Source organism: Bos mutus, chromosome 17 (genome assembly GCF_027580195.1).
Source record: "Bos mutus isolate GX-2022 chromosome 17, NWIPB_WYAK_1.1, whole genome shotgun sequence".
In the NCBI taxonomy this organism is placed as follows: domain Eukaryota; kingdom Metazoa; phylum Chordata; class Mammalia; order Artiodactyla; family Bovidae; genus Bos; species Bos mutus.
In genome coordinates this window covers 15,363,887-15,382,622 of record NC_091633.1, presented here as the reverse complement: position 1 = coordinate 15,382,622, position 18,736 = coordinate 15,363,887, and the positions used below count along the sequence as shown (strand labels likewise).

Genomic DNA, 18,736 nt, shown 5'->3' with positions numbered 1-18,736 from the left:
TGCCACGCGAGCTCCGCATCCCCTAGAAATCCCGCCCCCCGCTCCCCCTACCCGCGCTGGGAGCCGTCCCTTTTCCCGGCCAGGTGCGCGAGCCTGCGCGCTCCACCTCCGCCTCCTCCAGCGGGTCCCTGGCGAGCCGGAGCCCGGGCCCGGCGGGGGCGGATGCGCGCACGGCGCCTCTCCACCAACCCGCTCCCCTGCAGGTCTCTCGCTCGCTCTCCATCCCTCGCCGGCGCTCCCTCGCTCCCTCCTCCCCGTGATTGACAGGCAAGATGTCGGTGTGGAGCGAGGCAGGAGCGAATGCAGCAGCCGTCACCCCCGGAGCCCGGCGGCGGCAGCAGCAGCAGCGCGAGGACGAGACAGCAGCCAGCCGCAGTCGCCGCCGCAGCCGCGGGAGCAATGCAGACAGCATCTTGAGAACGCGCTAAAGCACCCCAAACGGTGGACAATGCCGTGTCACTGCAACTGGGAGGGGGGCAAACCAGATTTTTTTTGACATAAAAGCCAGCCAGCCAAAAATATATAATTTTGTCCTTCACGGAGCCGGTGTGTAAAGAGTGAGCGCTATTTTCCTTCTCCTCCTCCTCTCCCTCCCCCTCCTCCTTCTCCCCCCGCAAGTGTACAGACAGCATCACATCACCTGGTTTGCTTCTGAGAAACAGCATCTCTTCTTCTCAGGGACCAGAGACTCAGAGAGGGGAGACGTTCTAATGGAGTCTGCTTGACACCCCAAAATAAAATAATAAATTTTGGCTCTTGTCCCCTCCTCCCACCCCCACCCCCTCAACCCTGTGTGAGATGTTGGGTTTCTTCTTCATGAGACACTGTTGAGAAGTCGCAGTGGTTGGAGAGGCGTAGGGGGTAGACTACCTCTACTCCCCCCCACACACCCCCCTTTTTTCTCTCTGGGAGGAGGAGGAGGGGAAGGGGGCTTGCAGAGCAAGCGATGGATGAGGAAAACATGACGAAAAGCGAGGAGCAGCAGCCTCTGAGTTTGCAAAAAGCCTTACAGCAGTGCGAGTTGGTCCAAAATATGATAGACCTGAGCATCTCCAACCTGGAAGGGCTTAGGACCAAATGTGCTACCTCCAACGACCTCACACAAAAAGAAATCCGGACCTTGGAGGTAGGTGTTGCCTATGGGGAAAAAAAAAAAAAGCAATCCTTCCTCCCCTCCCCTTTCTCCCCCACCATCCCCTTTTCCCTTCTGTTTGTTGGGGGTGGGGTGGAGGGGGTGGGAGGTTTGCAAGGTGGGCATGGTTCGGTCTTCGATCTTCTGTGATTTATCTTGCAAACCCTGCGCTTGGATGTCCCTTCACTGTACCGCTGTCGGCTGCCGCTTGGCTGGGTGGTGGGAGCAGTAGTAGTAATTGTTAGTCTTTATTATTGTTCTGGCGGCTGTGGTTATCGTTCGCTTCCTCTCTGAGGAGTGAGTTCTCTCTTTTTTCCGCTTGTGGATTTGTTGATATGCCGCGGGGGGCTTGTGTGCAGGGTAAAGACATTAAGGCGCTGCAGAGAACCCACGTGACCTTGCGCATTCTGCAGGTGGTCAAAAGGTGGTTTTTGCTCGCGGAATGGGACTGCCTATAAATGTAGACCTCGTCTTTCTCGGTCTTCTTCCCAGCCCGCCCACCGCCCCCCACCTTTGGCTCCTTGGATTTGGTTTGTTTGTTTTCAGGGGTACACATGTCAGGAGGCAAGATGCCTGAAAAAGAATTCCCCGTTGAGCTCCCCATTTCCAGTAGAATCATTTTGATTCAGGGAGCTGTTGCAGGCCTGAAGCATGCTTTTTTTTTTTTTTTTTTTAAATGAAAAAGCCTGGATCGGCACACACAGGTGGTGTGAGAAAATACTCTGGAATCTTGGTGGGACGGTGAAAAAAAAAGGGTGGGGGGGGGTCGGGAGGAGGAGTTATCTTTGGCGTGTTATAACATTCTCTCTAACAGAACTTGAGGGGGAGTTTGAAGCAATTTTGTCCGGGGGGAGGGGTGGGATGGGGTGGGAGGTAGGATGGATGCAAAGTTACTCAGAAAGAAGATGGCAGAAATTATTCCTTTCCAAGGCCATCTGGTCAAAGGAAGGTTTCAAGAGGTTTAGAAAATGCCTGGCATCCACGGTGTTCCAAACACTTGAAGGGTTTAACTCACCTCCCTTCCTCAAACCGGCCGGTGGTACACATGGCTTGAGGCTTGATGAAATGTGGGAACTCCCATTAGCTGGCATTTGCTGAGGGTGGTGGCCATGGGGCTGGGAACAGAGGAAAGTGGTTCTCCCCGTGGTGGAGCTGGCATGTGCAGAGCTGGGAGGGCCCTTCGTTCCAGCCCGCGAGTTTCCAAGGCCTGCACTCTTCAATCCCAGGCTGAATCTTTTAGCCCTTGTGCTCCCGTCCCAGCATGGATGAGCACCTCTCTCTGATTCACTTTCAAGTCTTTCTCCTCCGTGGTTTTAAATTTGGCTAGATGTCAGCAGGCAGGAAGGCCATCAGTTTGAAAGTGAAGTTTGTGTGTGTGTCTGTGTATATTGACTATGCTGTTTGCTCCCCTAGAATGTGTCTCTGTGTGCACCTGTCACCTGGAAAATAACTGTCAGAAATGCAAAAGTGTCAAGGGGTAGCAGAGGCGTGGGAATTCTGTTGGGAGGCACAGGTATTTTCTTTCTCGGAGCTTTGGAGAGCCATGCAGGCTGGGACTCTGCCAATGGAAGAAAAAGTGTGGGATGCCCTGGCCCAGCCTTCCATCTCTGAGCAGTGCCTCAGAGAAGATTCTGTTCAGAATTGCATGCTGTAAATAAAGAAATAACCCAAAAGGGCCACCGGAGGTCTCTTCTGATCCTCTGAGTCAGGAGTCCCAAATGCTAGCTTGTGTATCAGTATGTAACTTTCTCTAGTTTTCTTTTCTTCTTTTCAACACGCTTCATCCTCTGAGAGCTCTGTGGCTCATGGTGATTGTTGCAGTGGACCACTGATTTCATTGCTTCTTTTCTGCATAGAGGTTTCTTTTTAAACTGGGAGAGGTAGGCACTGGTATGGTGGGAGGTGGCAATTACTGGGAGTGCATCTGTTTGTTTCCTAATCCCAGTATGCCACAGAGCGTGCCAGCTACGTTATCTATATTGCCCAAGAAAGGGTCTTGAGCAATTATGCCAATTTAGGCTTCCTAGATCTCCAGGGCTAAGGTAGGGCCCCTGAGGAGGGCTGGTGCCTTAGGGTCCAGCCAAGTCCTGCCAAACCTCACATAGGTTTTGGATCCACAGTTGTTGTTGTTTTTGAATCCCAGAAGTTGTCAAATTTTGTGTATCAAAACCACCTGGGGGAGCTTATTGCAAATGTCCATTCTCAGCCTTTAACCCCAGAGATTCTAATTCAGTTGGGATTTGAGGGGGCCCAGTAGGCTGTGTTTAATAAACAGGTATTTCTGATGCATGCTTTCCGATTGACACCATGGAAAGACTAAATAAGAGATAGAAGCCATATTTCAGCTATTCGACGATGATCTCTCTCTGCTCACAAGCACTAAAGAAAGCAGTAAATTGAACAGACCATTCCTGAAATTCTTGCCTATACCCCTGTGGAAACAAAAATATACGACATGGACTTACCCTCCAAGAAGCATACTTTATGATGAGAGAGACAAGAGTAATAACGTACATGTGAGATAATGATTAAGTTCAACAGTAAGTGATATGGGAGACTGCATCTGCATCCATTAGGAATGTGTTCAGCTGTGTGAAACGGAAAATCCAACCGGCGTGGTTAAGCAAATAATGGTTTCTTTCTCTCAAGCAACGAGAAGTCTGGAGGTATATAGCTGCTTGAGTTGGCTCAGTGACTTAATAACATCAGGACTGATATCTTTGTGAATTCTCATGGCCTCTATCTTACAGTTTCAAGATGGCTGCTGAAGCTTTCATCATTACACCCAGGTTCAAGGTAGGGAAGAGGGGGACCAGATGAGTGGGAGGGAATAAAGGCTTCATATCTTTGTTTGGCTTCCGTAAAACACCTCTCCTCACTACCCCACAAATGTTGTTTTAGTACGTCGTCTTGGCCAGCAGTAGGTCAAATCACTTATCCAAGCTGCAAGGCAATGGGACCACTGTCATGACTGATTTAGGTGGTTGCAATTCATTTCCTGGTTTGATCTGTTGCTACTCTGTATAAAACCAGGGTTCTGTTAGCAGAAGAGAGCTAGAAGGGATATTGGGTGGGCAGCCAGCCACGCTGGCCACAGTACATTGTCAGGAGGCACCCTGGCAGAGAAGAAAGGTCATGAGCTTTGGAGTTAGACCTATGTAGTCTTGTCTTCTTGCTTTTCCACTTACTTTATCTTGGCCTGATGATTTAAGTTTTCTGACCCATGGTTTCATTTTTGGCAAAATAGTGGAAGAATAACATTACCTACCTCAGAGGTGGTTGTGAGGATGAAAAGAGATGACATTTTCAAGGGTCTAACACTGTCTGTAGTGCAATGCTTGCTCCTTTGATGGTGATGATGATCATCACGTGGTGTGGAGCAGGCGACATGGGAGGGAAACGCTCAGACTAGAGGGACAGCAGAAGGAGCTTGAGCAGCATTTCCAAAGTATGTTTTGTGGAACCCTAGTTCCATGGGATGTCAGCATTATTCATTTTTTCAACAAGTGCTGAATTCCAGGCACTGTACTAGATGCTGGTGGTCAACAAGTATTCTGTAGACAAAATAAATCCCATAGTTTACTCACTGGGGAAAGGCTGAGTTCAGCAAAAGAGATAGATAGGCATCTGGACTGCAGGACTTCTCAGAGCCTTTAATATGCCGTATTTGTACATTGTGACTCCAAGGAAGGTGAACATCTGCAGACGTCTTTTTCCAAAGATGTCTTTTGGGCTTGATGTTCCATAGAATTCACCCAGGGAAACATGGGGCAGAGTGGTTAGGGAAGCATTCTTGGTTAAAAAGCTGCGACTCTGAATGGAGTGAAGGATGGAGAGGGTTTCAATTGCAGTGGGCCAGAGGAGCTTTCTGGGCCAGAACAACAAACGATAGAGGCACTGTCCTGCCTTCAAGGGGCAGCTTACAGATGGGTTGGCCCAGAATGGCGAGTACCTGGGAGATCTTCGTAAGAAACGAATTCAGGTCACAAACTCCTGGGGTCTGCCTTAGAACTGGGAAGTCAGACCAACAAAGTTTTTATCTCTTTGAGGGAAGAGGTGGAAATTTTTAAAGGTTTTGGAGGAAATACAATTAAAAAGTTGCTTAAAGTTTAGTCCGATGGTAAGAGGAACTAACAGGAGGGACCAGCCGGCTTTTTCTGTGAAGGGACAGATAGTAAGGTGTTGAGGCTTAGTGAGCTATGAGGTTTTCATCGCAACCACTCAGCTCTGCTGCTGTAGCTTGCAGTAGCCACGGACAATCCAGAAATAAACGTGTTCTTATAAAAATTCACCTAGGGACCCTGAACCTTGAATTTGATATCATTTTCACATGTCATGAAATATTATTTTCCTTCTAATTTTTTTTTTTTTACATTAAAAATGTTTTCTTAGGTTTCAGGTCAAGCCTTACAAAAACGGGCGGTGGGTCAGATTTGGCCCATGGGCTGTAGTTTGCTGATCCTTGATCTTTAGGGTATATGGGTTGTGAAAGAACCTGGAGGCACAGAGACCATCTGAAAGATGACTGAGTGGCCCTAGGACTGGTGGGCAGTGGCCAGGTGTGGGTGGTCCTGAGTTGGGTTCTATTTTGGTTAAATTATAAGAGGAGGGAGATATCAGGGATTGGGTTGGGGGATAAGTAAGTAACAGAATCTCCTTATACAGCAAGGGCATTCTAGCCATCACTTACCAATTACTTGTTTTTAATCTGTTCTATCTCAATTATTAATAATGGTTAGAGAGACCATACCTAGACTTAATTATGTTTGGGAAACTGGACCTCAGACAGTATCCCGTTATTTTCAGTGATTCTGTGTGTTGGGATCGGCCAGGCAGTTCTTCTGCTGGTCTGGCCTGGACTTACCATGTGGCCACATTCAGCTGGCAGATGCACTGGCTGCTGAGAGAGCCGAGCCTTTCCCTCCACGTGGACTCTCCAGTGGGATCACCTGGGTTTCTACATGGTCCCAGTATTTCAAGAGGGTTACAGCGAAAGTTGCAAAGGGTCTTGAGATTCAGAAGTCACACAATGTCATTTTCATTGCCTTTTATGTGTTGGCACAAGTCACATGCCAGCCTGAATTTAGATGTTGGGGAACAAGACTGCCACTAAGTGGGAGGACCTGCAAAGCCCCTCTGGCCATATTTAATTTCTGACAGGTGTAGATACTTAGTGAACACTCACCGTGTGCCCAGAGCTGTTTTAGGCACTAGAAACACAGTGATAAATAAGGCAGGTGAGGCCCCTGCTCTCAAGGTGCTTACATTTATGGGTGAATGTCAAGGTGGGGTTGGGGCAGACAGACAATAAACAAGTGAATAGAGAATCTCAGTTATGTATTAGTTAGGTGAAGCTATATAGATCCCCAAATGTGTAATGGCTCCAGTAGAGTGGAAGTCTTACTCTTGCTGTCTTGGTTGGTGGATGTTTCTCTCATGGTCCAGGCCCTTTCCATTCTGCAACATTGTCATTTGTTTGCATCCAGAAAGGGACAAAAGTGTGGAGAAAACAAAGCCTCTTAAAAGCCTCACCCCTGAAAGTGCCCTCATCAGTTCTGTTTGCATTCTGTTGGCTAGAATTGAGTCACAACATTGCCAACAAGATGGTGAAGTGGGCCCAAACTGACTGAAGAGCTGGTAGTCTCTGCCACAGCTAATGAGAAGCTAGCGTAATAGTTATCTACTGCTCTAAAACTAGCCAACCCAGGACTTAGTGGTTTAAAACAACAGTTATTTATCTGCTTACAAGTCTGCAGTTGGGACTGGACTCAGCCGGCCAGTTGTGATCTTGCCTGGGCCACTTGTGTAGTTGTGGTTATCTGGTGGGTCCATTGAGACTGAATGGTCCCGTGTGGACTCACGTGGCTGCGGTTGGCTAGTGGTTGGCTAAGGCACCCCACTTCTCTTCCACATGGCCTTTCCAGCAGGACACCTCAGATTCCTTCCTCCCTTCCTTCTATTCTGTCTCCTTAAGATTGAAGTATAGTTGATTTATAGTGTCATCCAGGTTTCTTACATGGTGGCAGCAGCAAGTGTTCCAAGAAGGCAGGCTCCAGTTCATAGCCCATTTTCAGCCTCTGCTTCTGTAACCTTTGCTAATGTCGCACTAATGCTAGTGGCCAAAGCAAATTATGTAGTTGAGCCCATGGTCTGCGTGGGAGTTCGTATTCAAGGATATGGATTTGGCAGGTGTGGTTCTTTCGGGACTAGTGAACAATCTGATGTAACTGAACCACATGGAAAAATTCCCAAATAAACCCAAAAGAGCATAGGAAAGAGAGAGAGGGGTATGGGACGATCAGCAAAGGCCCTACCTACCCCTTGGGGAGATTTCACAGACGTGAGGGAGCAAGACATGAAATATCTGGGGAGTGTGCAAGGCAGAGGGAACAGCAGGTACAGAGTTCTTGGGTGGGAATACATTCCACATATTATGAGAACAGCACAGGGACCACTGTATTTGGAGCAGAGTGAGTGGGGAAGGGATGAGGGGCACAGTAGGAGGAAGACACGGGGCCCTGGTCATGGAGGGCTTGGCTAAGATACTTGGATTTTGTTCTAACTGTGAAAAGGGTTGGGGACTGACTTATTTTAAAGATCCTTTTGATTGCTGCAGGGAAAATAGTTAATAGGGGCGTAAGACTGGGAGCAGGGAAACAAACTGGGAGGCTGGTGTGGGAGTCAAAGCCAGGAATGACGGTCCTTTTGACTCCAGTGATGATGGGGAGATGGAGCAAGTAGTTGGACTCAGAAGTTCACGGGTGTGAGAGGTGCTCACGAATCGATGTGAGGCACGAAGGGAAATAAAGAACTGAGGGTTATTCTTAGGTGTTTGGCCTAAGAACTAAATGAATGGCGGTGCCATTATTTGAAGTGTGAAGACTTGGGGTGCATCAGATTGGGCTTGACGATTCAGGCCTGTTTAGACATTTAATGTTTGTGAAGTAGACAGTTGGGTTTGTGAGCCTGGAGATTTGAGGAAGGCTGGATATATAAAGTTCACTTAACATGTCAGGAATATCTTTTCACCTTATTAAACAATATTTTTAATGGTTGTGTAGTGTTATATGAACATACGAAAATTTATTTAACTTATTTAATGTAATTCTTAAAGTTGTATATGTTTACCATTTTCTACTATTATAAATAATACTGTGGTAGACATCCTCGTGGCCTGTAGTAATGCTTGTCTTTGATTTCTCGAAGTAGAATTGCTGGATCTGGCAATATGCAAAGTTTCTGGACTTTTGATAGGTCTTGCCAAATATCCTTTTACTTACAGTGTGGGAAAGGACCTGGTTTTCCATATCCTTAGTCTGGATTTATGTTTTGTTTTGATTTTTGGTTGCCTGTATTTTGATGACCAAGAGCTTGGGTTTAAGGAGGCAGTTGTCTCAGGCCAGAATTTCATCTTTCCTGTTTCTGGTTGAGAAGGACCTGGGAACCTGCATAGACGAGAGGAGCACGTGGTTTTCCATAGATGGTGGCCAGCCTGCAGTGACCCAGCCTCTGCCTTTTTCTCGTAGGGACATGGGTGGAGTGTGATCCCAAACGTCTGACTCAGCAACAAGGGTTCTGAAGGGTTCTCTGTGGAGGGTTCTCTGTGAAAGGTTCTACTAGGGAGCTCTAATCCTTCCTCTAATGGGTAGAAAACTGAGGAGTCTTCCTCCTCTCCCTGAGGACGACTGGTTTTCTGGGCTGTCTTCCAGCCATCCGCATCGGACTCTATCTGTGGGACCTGGGCTTCCTCCTTGCTGCTCTGGAGCTGGGCAATGGAAGGTATTCAAAAGCCAAGGAAGCCAAGGGGGACAAGGCATCCAGGAAGGAGGATGGAGAAGATGAGGGGTGGGGAGGGAAAAGGGACAGACATGGGAGAGGAAAAAAAAGCCTGATTTTCTTTGGCAGGGTTTCTGTGACCCTTGGAATGTCTCTCCAGTGGGGAGTGACCATAACTATAGTTGTTCCTGTTTTACAAGCCAGTTGACTGAGGTTTGGAGTCACTGATCTGACCCCAATCCTGCAAATTCAGGGAGCCTTGATTCTGGGAAGAGGTTGACAGCTCCTCTCTGGAGTCCCAAAGAGGGCCTGACCTGGGAGCAAAGAAAGCAAAGCTGAGGGCAAGTGCAGGCGAAGGAGGAAGAACAGACAATCAGAGCAGTGTGATCCGAGATGGGAGCTGGGGGATTCATGAGAATGGTGAGGATGGAATACTCCACCACTCACATGCTCCCATCAGTGACCATTCTCGATGGTGATGGAAGAGAAATACAGAACTGATGGAGACAAAGCAGGGCATTCACAGAGAAAAGGAAAGATGAGAAGAGGATTGTAGATCTGAAAGGTCCAGCCATTTGCCACTTTGGCCGTTGATCAATTGAAATGTGGCGAGTTCTAATCGAAATGTGCTATAGTTGTAAAATACATGTGCTACGGTGCATGCCAAGTCGCTTCAGTCATGTCCGACTCTTTGCAACACTATGGACTGTAGCCTGCAGGGCTCCTCTGTCCATGGGATTCCCAGGCAAGAATACTGGAGCGGGTTGCTGTGCCCTCCTCCAGGGCATCTTCCTGACCCAGGGATCCATCTTGCATCTCCTTATGGCTCCTGCATTGCAGGCAGATTCTTTACCACTGAGCCACCAGGGAAGCCCCTGTGAAATACACACCAGATCCCAAACTCTTAGAATAAAGAATAGAATGTGAAATAGCTCATTGATTTTTTTTTTAGACATATTGGGTTAAACAAACTATGTTAAAATTAATTTCATCTGCATCTTATTTTTTTCCTGAGGTTATTAGAACATTTTAAGTGATACAGGCAGCTCAAAGTGTATTTCAGTTGGTCAGTGCTGCTTTTGAGCATTGAGGTGATTTCAGGCTTCCCTGGTGGCTCAGATGGTAAAGAATCTGACTACAATGCAGGAGACCCCAGTTCGATCCCTAGGGCAGGAAAATCCCCTGGAGAAGGGCATGGTAACCCACTCTAGTATTCTTGCCTGGAGAATCCCATGCACAGAGGAGTCCACAAGGTTGCAAAGAATAGACACGACTGAGTGACTAACACATTCACTTTCTTTCTTTCTGTGTTTTGTCATAATGGAAAGCTTGTTCTTGATAAAGACTGAAAGCATGGGCCCCCTGGAGTTACTAGGCAGCCATTGATTAAAGCCATGGATGCATTCCAAAGATGGATGCCTTCGATTTCCCTGGACCAGGAGAGAAAAATGAGATGAAGGCTCAAAAATTATAGCATAATTGAGTCCTTGGAAATTTGGGTCAGTGCTTGAAAGAGTAGAGCTAAATAGTCGGGAAGGCTTGGGCTCTGCAGTACGACTGCTTGGATCCCAGTCTGAGTTCAGGATTTACTAGCTCAGTAACCTGAGGGTCAATGAACTCTCCTTGCTGAGCCTCAGTTTTCTTGCTCATAAAATCGGGACAGTTTGACATAGGGTTGTTATGGTGATTCAGTGGACTCATGTATTACAAAGCTGTCTTAAGTGCCTGGCACACGGCAAATGCTTACTAGCTTCGGAGGTTTTGATGATCATACCCTCTGTAGATGGTCACGGGGAGGTGAGATGCTTCAGCCCTGGGTAGTTGAGGGGAGTTTCATTTATTCAGTCATTGATCACTGAGGCCGCAGTGTGTGAGAGGCAGGGACTAACACAGCAAGGCGTGAAAAGGAGAAGCCCATGGAAGCCTTCTATGGAATAGTGGCACACCTGCTGGGTTGCAGGTGACGTTAGCAATCAAGATTCTTATACCAGGTCTGCATCTTTGAATTTGCTCACAGGTGACTCACTTCGCATCAGTGCCTGGCAGGCTTTAGTCTTTAAACCACGTGCTCATCATAACTGCAAGTTGGATAACAAAATACCAGTTATGGGGCTGGGCCTTACTACTCGTGAACTTGTCTCAAGCTTGTGCGGCAAAGAGAAGAGTCAGAAGCCGCGATATCCAAGGGCTTGAAAAGTGTGTTCTTTCAAGGTTAGAGGACCCTAGAGGTTGTGCAAGCCCACTTCCTGCCCATGTCCAGCTTTGGCTAGGTGATTTGGGGCACGCACTACTTCACAAGGCTGCCTTTAAAATTTTTTTCATTTTTTAAAATTGTGGTTTTATATATATATATATATATATATATATCACCTGAAATTTACCATTTTGACTGTTTTTAAATGTACAGTTCAGCAGCGTTAAGGACATTCACGGTGTTATGCATCCATCATCACCATCCATCTGGATAACTTTTTCATCACTCCAAATAAAAATTCCGTATCCTTTCTGTACCTGCCCCCAGCCACAGGGTCACCTCTATTCTATTTTCTGTCTCTATGAACTTGACTATTCTAGTTATCTCATGTAAGTTGGATCGTACACTGTGTGCCCTTTGTGTCCAGCTCTTATCATATAGCATAATGTTTCTAAGGTTCATTCATGTTATAGTATATATACCAGTATTTCATTCCTTTTTATGGCTGAATAATATTACATTGTATGGATAGTCTATGTTTTCTTTATCTGTCCTGTGTTGAAAAACCTTGAGTTATTTTCATCTTTTGACTATTGTGAATAATGCTGCTGTGAACACTATTTTACGAGTATCTGTTTGGTTCCCTGCTTTGAATTCTTTGGGGTTATATATCTAGAGTGGAATTGCTGGGTCATATGGTAATTCTGTGTTAAATATTTTGAGAAACCATCATACTGTTTTCCACAGTGACTGTACCATTTTCTGTTTCCACCAACAATGCCCCAGGGTTCCAATTTCTTTACCTCCTTGGCAATACCTACAAGTTTCTGGTTTTTTTATTATAGCCATCCTAGTGGGCATGGAGTGGTGTCTCATTGTGGTTTTGATTTGCATTTCCCTACTATTTGCACTTCCTAGGTGGCGCTAGTGGTAAAGAACCTGCCTGCCAGTGCAGGAGATGAAAGAGACATGGGTTCTATCCCTGGGTTGGGAAGATCCCCTGGAGGAGGGCATGGCAACCCACTCCAGTATTCTTGCCTGGAGAATCCCATGGACAGAGGAGCCTGGTGGGCTATAGTTCATAGGGTCTCAAAGAGTCAGACGCAACCAAAGCGGCTTAGCACAGCACAGCACAGCACAGTGACTAATGAATTAGGCATCTTTTCATGTGCTGATTGACCATTTGTATATCCTCTTGGGAGAAATGTCTATTCAAGCCCTTTTATAAGTCAGCCTTTTGATATGGGTGAGTTATAAAGGTTAGAATTATCCTTGTTATGTATACCTGTATCTGCTCTCTGATGACTTCTATCCTTTGGTTCTACTCTCTGAGGAAAAGATAATAAGGTCAGTCCTTCCTTTGGCTGACAAACTCTCAAGAAGTGTTTGCATTTAGATCTGGAACCTGCCAGGTAGAGACAAGAGAGCCACGTCCACAGATTCCTGACAAGTCTCCAACCCAAATTTTGTAGCCACTGCCTCCCTGCTTTGTCCTGTGTGAGTTCTATTCTTACAGAATTCTGGATTCTGGGGTCACTATTGATGGTGACATTTCCTTTGCCTGTGCACCAATCCTACCCAGAGTATCGCAGCAATCAGAAATTGTCATGAATATGTCTCTTTGTGCCCATCCACAAAGGCACTGGCATGGTGCCTTGGGCAGTGTTGGGCGGCCTGGACTTGAGCAATGAGACTAATAGACAGGTGTAATAAAGAACTTATCAGGTATAAAAAAGAACCCATCCAGGGTCTTTGTTTTTACTGTTGTTTAGTCGCTCAGTCGTATCATCTCACTCTTTGCGACCCCACAGACTGCAGCATGCCAGGTTTCCCTGTCCTTCACTGTCTTCTGGAGTTTGTTCAAACTCATGTCCATTGAGTTGATGATGCCATCCAATCATCCTGTCCTCTGTCATCCCCTTCTCCTCCTGCCTTCAATCTTTCCTAGCATCAGGGTCTTTTCCAGTGAGTCAGCTCTTTGCATCAGGTGGCCAAAGTATTGGAGCTTCAGCTTCAGCATCAGTCCTTCCAATGAATATTTAGGGTTGATTTCCTTTATGATGGAAACAGTGTCAGACTTTATTTTTCTGGGCTCCAAAATCACTACAGATCGTGACTGCAGCCATGAAATTAAAAGACGCTTACTCCTTGGAAGGAAAGTTATGACCAACCTAGATAGCATATTCAAAAGCAGAGACATTACTTTGCCAACAAAGGTTCATCTAGTCAAGGCTACGGTTTTTCCTGGGGTCATGTATGGATGTGAGAGTTGGACTGTGAAGAAGGCTGAGCCCAAGAATTGATGCTTTTGAACTGTGGTATTGGAGAAGACTCTTGAGAGTCCCTTGGACTGCAAGGAGATCCAACCAGTCCATTCTGAAGGAGATCAGCCCTGGGATTTCTTTGGAAGGAATGATGCTAAAGCTGAAACTCCAGTACTTTGGCCACCTCATGCAAAGAGTTGACTCATTGGAAAAGACTCTGATGCTGGGAGGGATTGGGGGCAGGAGGAGAAGGGGACGACAGAGGATGAGATGGCTGGATGGCATCACTGACTTGATGGACGTGAGTCTGGGTGAACTCCAGGAGATGGTGATGGACAGGGAGGCCTGGCATGCTGCGATTCATGGGATCTCAAAGAGTTGGACACGACTGAGCGACTGATCTGATCTGATCTGATCAGATCCTTTATGATTGACTGGTTGGACCTTGCTGTCTAAGGGACTCTCAAGAGTCTTCTCCAACTCCACAGTTTGAAAAACGTAAATTCTTTGGTGCTCAAGCCTTCTTTATAGTCCAACTCTCACATTGCAAAAGTGTTAGTGTTAGTCGCTCAGTCGTGTCCGACTCTTTGCTATCCCATGGACTGTAGCCCACCAGGCTCTTCTGTCCATGGAATTCTCCAGGCAAGAATACTGGAGTGGATTGCCATTTCCTTCTCCAGGGGATCTTCCCAACCCAGGGATTAAACCGGGGTTTCCTGCATTGCAGGCAGATGCTTTACCTTCTAACTACTGGAAAAACCATAGCTTTGACTATATGGACCTTTGTTATTATTATTATTATGTAGGCTGTAGAGCAAAGTTAGTTGCCACTTTTTATATTGTTATGCTTATCTGAGTGGGATAAACAGTACATTGTGATAAACCCCCAAAGCAATATTATCCTTTTAATATGTTGCTATACTATTATTTTAATATGTTGCTGGATTTGATTCCTTAGTATTTTATTGAGAGTTTTCTGTGTCTTTCTTCATAAGTGATATTGTCTGTGGTTTCCTTTTTTGTACCATCTTTATTTAATTATCAGGGTAATACTGACCTCATAGCATGAGTTGGGAATTGTTTCCTCTACTTCTCTTTTCTGGAAGAGATTGTGTAGAATTGGTGTTTGGTGTTATTTCATCTTTAGATTGGAGAAGGCAGTGGCACCCCACTCCAGTACTCTTGCCTGGAAAATCCCATGGATGGAGGAGCCTGGTAGGCTGCAGTCCACGGAGTCACTAAGAGTCGGACACGACTGAGCGACTTCACTTTCACGCATTGGAGAAGGAAATGGCAACCCACCCCAGTGTTCTTGCTTGGAGAATCCCAGGGCTGGCGGAGCCTGGTGGGCTGCTGTCTGTGGGGTCGCACAGAGTCATATACGACTGAAGCGACTTAGCAGCAGCAGCAGCAGCCCCAGCATCTTTAGATGCTGGTAGAATTCACCAGTGAAAACTATGTGGAGTAGAGACTTAATTTAAATTTTTTGTGGAAGGTTTTTAACTACAATTTCAGTTTCTTTATGGAGAAGGCAATGGCACCCCACTCCAGTACTCTTGCCTGGAAAATCCCATGGATGGAGGAGCCTGGTAGGCTGCAGTCCATAGGGTCGCTAGGAGTCGGAGACGACTGAGCGACTTCACTTTCACTTTTCCGTTTCTTTAATTTATTCTTGGATGAATTTTAGTAGTTTGTGGATCTGAAGGAATAGGTACAATTTATCTAAATTGCTGAATTTATATCTGGATAGTTGCTCATAGTATTTCCCTATTATTCTTTTAGTGAGGTCTTACATTCCTAATGTTGGTAATGTATGTTCTTTCTCTTCTATTCTGTGTTAATCTGGTTAGAGATTTATTAATTTTAGTTTTATTTTCAGAGAACTAATTTTTAACTTCATTTATTTTCTATATTGTTTTTCTGTTTTTAATTTTATTCATTTTTTGTTTTTCTTATTATTATTTCCTTTCTCCTGCTTGCTCTGGGTTTATTTTGTGCCTCTTTATTCTGTTTTCTTGAGGTGGACACTTTGTTGAATTGAGACCTTTTTCCTTTACTAATGTAAGTATTTATCACTGTAAATTTCCCTTGAAAGATTACTTTAGCTACATCCCACAAGTTTTGGTATGTTATATTTTCATTTCCCTTTAGTGCACCTATTTTGTAGTTTCTTTTGAAGCTTTCTCTTTGATGCATATGTTCTTTATGAGTGTGTCATTTAATTTCCAAGCACTGTGGATGTTTCCTGTTATCTTTCTGTTTCTGACTTCTTTTAACAGTTCAATTCAGTTATGATGAGTGAACACATACTATCTTGATTCTTTTAAAGTGTTTAGGGTTTATTTTGTCACTTTGACTATATTCTCTCTTGGTGAAGGTAATGGGTGCACCTGAAAAGAATGTGAATTCTGGTGTTGATAGGTGCAGTATTGTATAAACGTCAGTTAGGTCCAGTTGGTTGATGGTACTAAGTCCTCTATATCCTTGTTGGTTTTCTCTTAAGTTTTATTGATTAGACAGAGGTAATCTGTGTTGGTATCTCCTACTCTAAATGTGGATTTCTCCATTTCTCCTTGTAGTTCCATCAGTTTTTGTTTTTATGTATTTTGAGCTGTTTTTAAGTTTATACAAATGTGGGAGAGTTGTTTTCTTGGTGACTTCACCCTCCAGCATTATGTAAAGTTACTATTTATCCTGATAATTTTCCATGCTCTGAAAACTATTTCTCTGATATTAATGTAGCCACCCCGGCTTTTCTTTTTCTAGGTTTTTAAAAATTGAGGTAAACTATGCATAACATAAAAGTCACCATTTAAATGCTCCTCAAGTACACAACTGAATGACTTTTCGTACGTGTGCAGTGTTATGCAACCACTGACCCCATCTAATTTTAGAACATCTCCATCACCACACATGCAAGAAAACAAAAACAAAAAAACTCAACAACCAAGAAAACTAAAGCTAAACCTTGTACTTGTTAGCAGTCCACCCCAATTTTCCTATCCTCCATCCCCTGGCAACCTTTAATCTATTTTCGGTACTTTTTTCCCGCTTCTGAGTATTTCATACAAATGAAATCATGCAGTACTCAGCCTTTTATGTGTGGCTTCTTTCACGTAACACAGTGTCCTCAAGGTCAATCCGTGGTGTGACATGCACCAGTACTTCATTCCTTTTTATGGCTGAATAATATTCCAGTGTATGGATCTGCCCATTTTGTTTATCCACCCATCAGTGAACATTTGAGTTGTCTCTGCCTTATGACTGTTTGTGACTAGTGCTGCTGTGAATGTTTGTTTGCCTAAGAGGATGGGGCCGTTTGGGGAGGAAACTGTTTCACTTCTGCTACAGACGAAAGAAAGATGCCCCCAGGTTCAGGCTGGCACAGAGTTAGAACTCTGGAGCTGGAAGTCCCTTCCATACCCTCCGTGATTGTACACGATGGTCCTTGTGACATTTCCCTGGAGCTCTTGCAGGTGCTTTGGTGGCTCTTGAGGTTATGTATGCCAGGTTATGAGACGTTCACACTGACTTCAGAAAGGGAACTCATTAAATAGTGATTTAAAAGACATTTATAGCCATTAAAACAAAGTATATTCACCCAAGGAAAAAAAGAGAATGTACATTTAATAAAAAAGAAAAATGAACACACTTAGAATCCCACCACCCACAGATCAGCACTGCTAATATCTTGTTATGGAGCCTTACAGATTTTTCTGCATGCATATGTGTACTTTCATATGACTTCTATGAACAACTATATGTTATTTATTTCATAACGTTCTCTTATTTATTTCTTTTTCCTCTTAAAATTTGACTTAAGACATGAATGTCTTTCCCTGCCAAAACCATTTTTTTTTAATAGGAATTCAAATGGCTGGTAACACTCCAGCATAAAGATGTAGCATAATTGAGTTAAACAACCCCCTTTAGTGAGTTAGATTTATTTCTGGTTCCTTGCTCTCATAAACACAGCCTTAGTGACTACTTTTGAAATGAAATCTTTGTAAAGCATCTTAAGAAATATGCCTAGAAGTAGAATTACTGTGTGCTTATAAGGCTTCTTCTCATGTATGACCATGGTCCTTTAGAAAGAGTGTCCATTTATAAAGCTCTCAGAGTTTATGAGAGTAGAGTTTGTCGCTTTGCATCTCCAGGAATGACAACTGTGAGAGGCAAATGTTACTAGCAAATCTGTGACTTAATAGAATATATATGTAAAGTCACTTTACTACATCTGTGAATCCGCTTGTGATGAGCTAAGAAACTTGAGGCAGGCTTGGTTTTTAAAAATACGTACTTTCAGTTGAAATAAATGCAGTTATAATCATGTTAATAATAAAGACACCTAATTTAAGATGAAATTTTTCTGAAATGACTTCAGAAAGGGACATGAGTTTTACAGATGAGGTCATCTGATTTCAGGGGATCACACAGCCAATTGTTTTCTGGGACCAGATAGGGAACCCACAGAAGAAAAACAGGCCAGGGGCTGGATACTTAGGAGGAGACAAGGCCATGGTGCACTGGAGAGCGTATGTCATGTTTACAGATGTCAGAGTTGTCAGTGGATTGGATGTAAGCCTCATCTTATCATGGAATTTCCATTTTCCAGCAGAACTCAGAAATCAAAACTGAAATCAAAAAGCAGACATTGACTCATGATTATCTGATCAAGAACCTCACCAGAGACTTCCCTGGTGATCCAGTAAGACTGCACAATCAGTGGGCGTGGGTTCGATCCCTGGTTGGGGAACTAAGATCCCACATGCCTTATGGCATGGCCAAAATAAATAAAATAATAAGAATAATACATTAATTTTAAAAAGAAATACTTTTTAAAAAGAACCTCACCATTATCTCCCTTAGTATACTTAATATTGGATAAGGAAAAGGAAGGTACAGATAATCAGTGCTGTCTTGCTCCAGCTCTGCTGGCATAACTTAAGACATTCTTGAAAACTTTCTTCAGAGTCACTTTACAAGAAATTAAGTCTCTTTATTTTCTCTTAACCTTAAATAGTAGCCTTCAAAATGGAAAGCTACCATCTTAACTTGGCTTGATTGATTCTTGATGACTTTTGTCCATTTAAAACAAACAAACAAAAAAATAGGCAAGTCCACTCTCAAATAGGCCGTGTTGCCATTGCAGATGATCCTGACAGTGTTCTGGGCAGTGTGTCTAAGAGGAAATTTGAGGAGAAGAGTCATAGGTTTGATGCTGGGATAAATGTTCAGTCATTTCCAATGTCTGTTCTGAAAGGTGACCTGGTTGATTAGTTTCAACATTCATTCACTCATTCATTCATTCCACTTTGTGTCAAATGCATTAGACATACAAAGGAGACTGTTAAGACTTACAAAGTCTTG

General features: G+C 44.4%; 1 protein-coding gene across 1 annotated transcript in view; it reads left to right on the top strand.

Annotated features, from left to right (window-relative positions):
* Positions 1-701: 701 nt before the first annotated feature.
* Positions 702-18,736, top strand: part of KSR2 (kinase suppressor of ras 2) — a 431,769-nt gene continuing 413,734 nt past the window's right edge. The window contains exon 1 of the mRNA XM_070385590.1: positions 702-1,126. Within this exon, the coding sequence (XP_070241691.1) occupies positions 947-1,126 (180 nt within the window). The 5' untranslated portion in view covers positions 702-946. The remainder of the gene's footprint in view (positions 1,127-18,736) is intronic.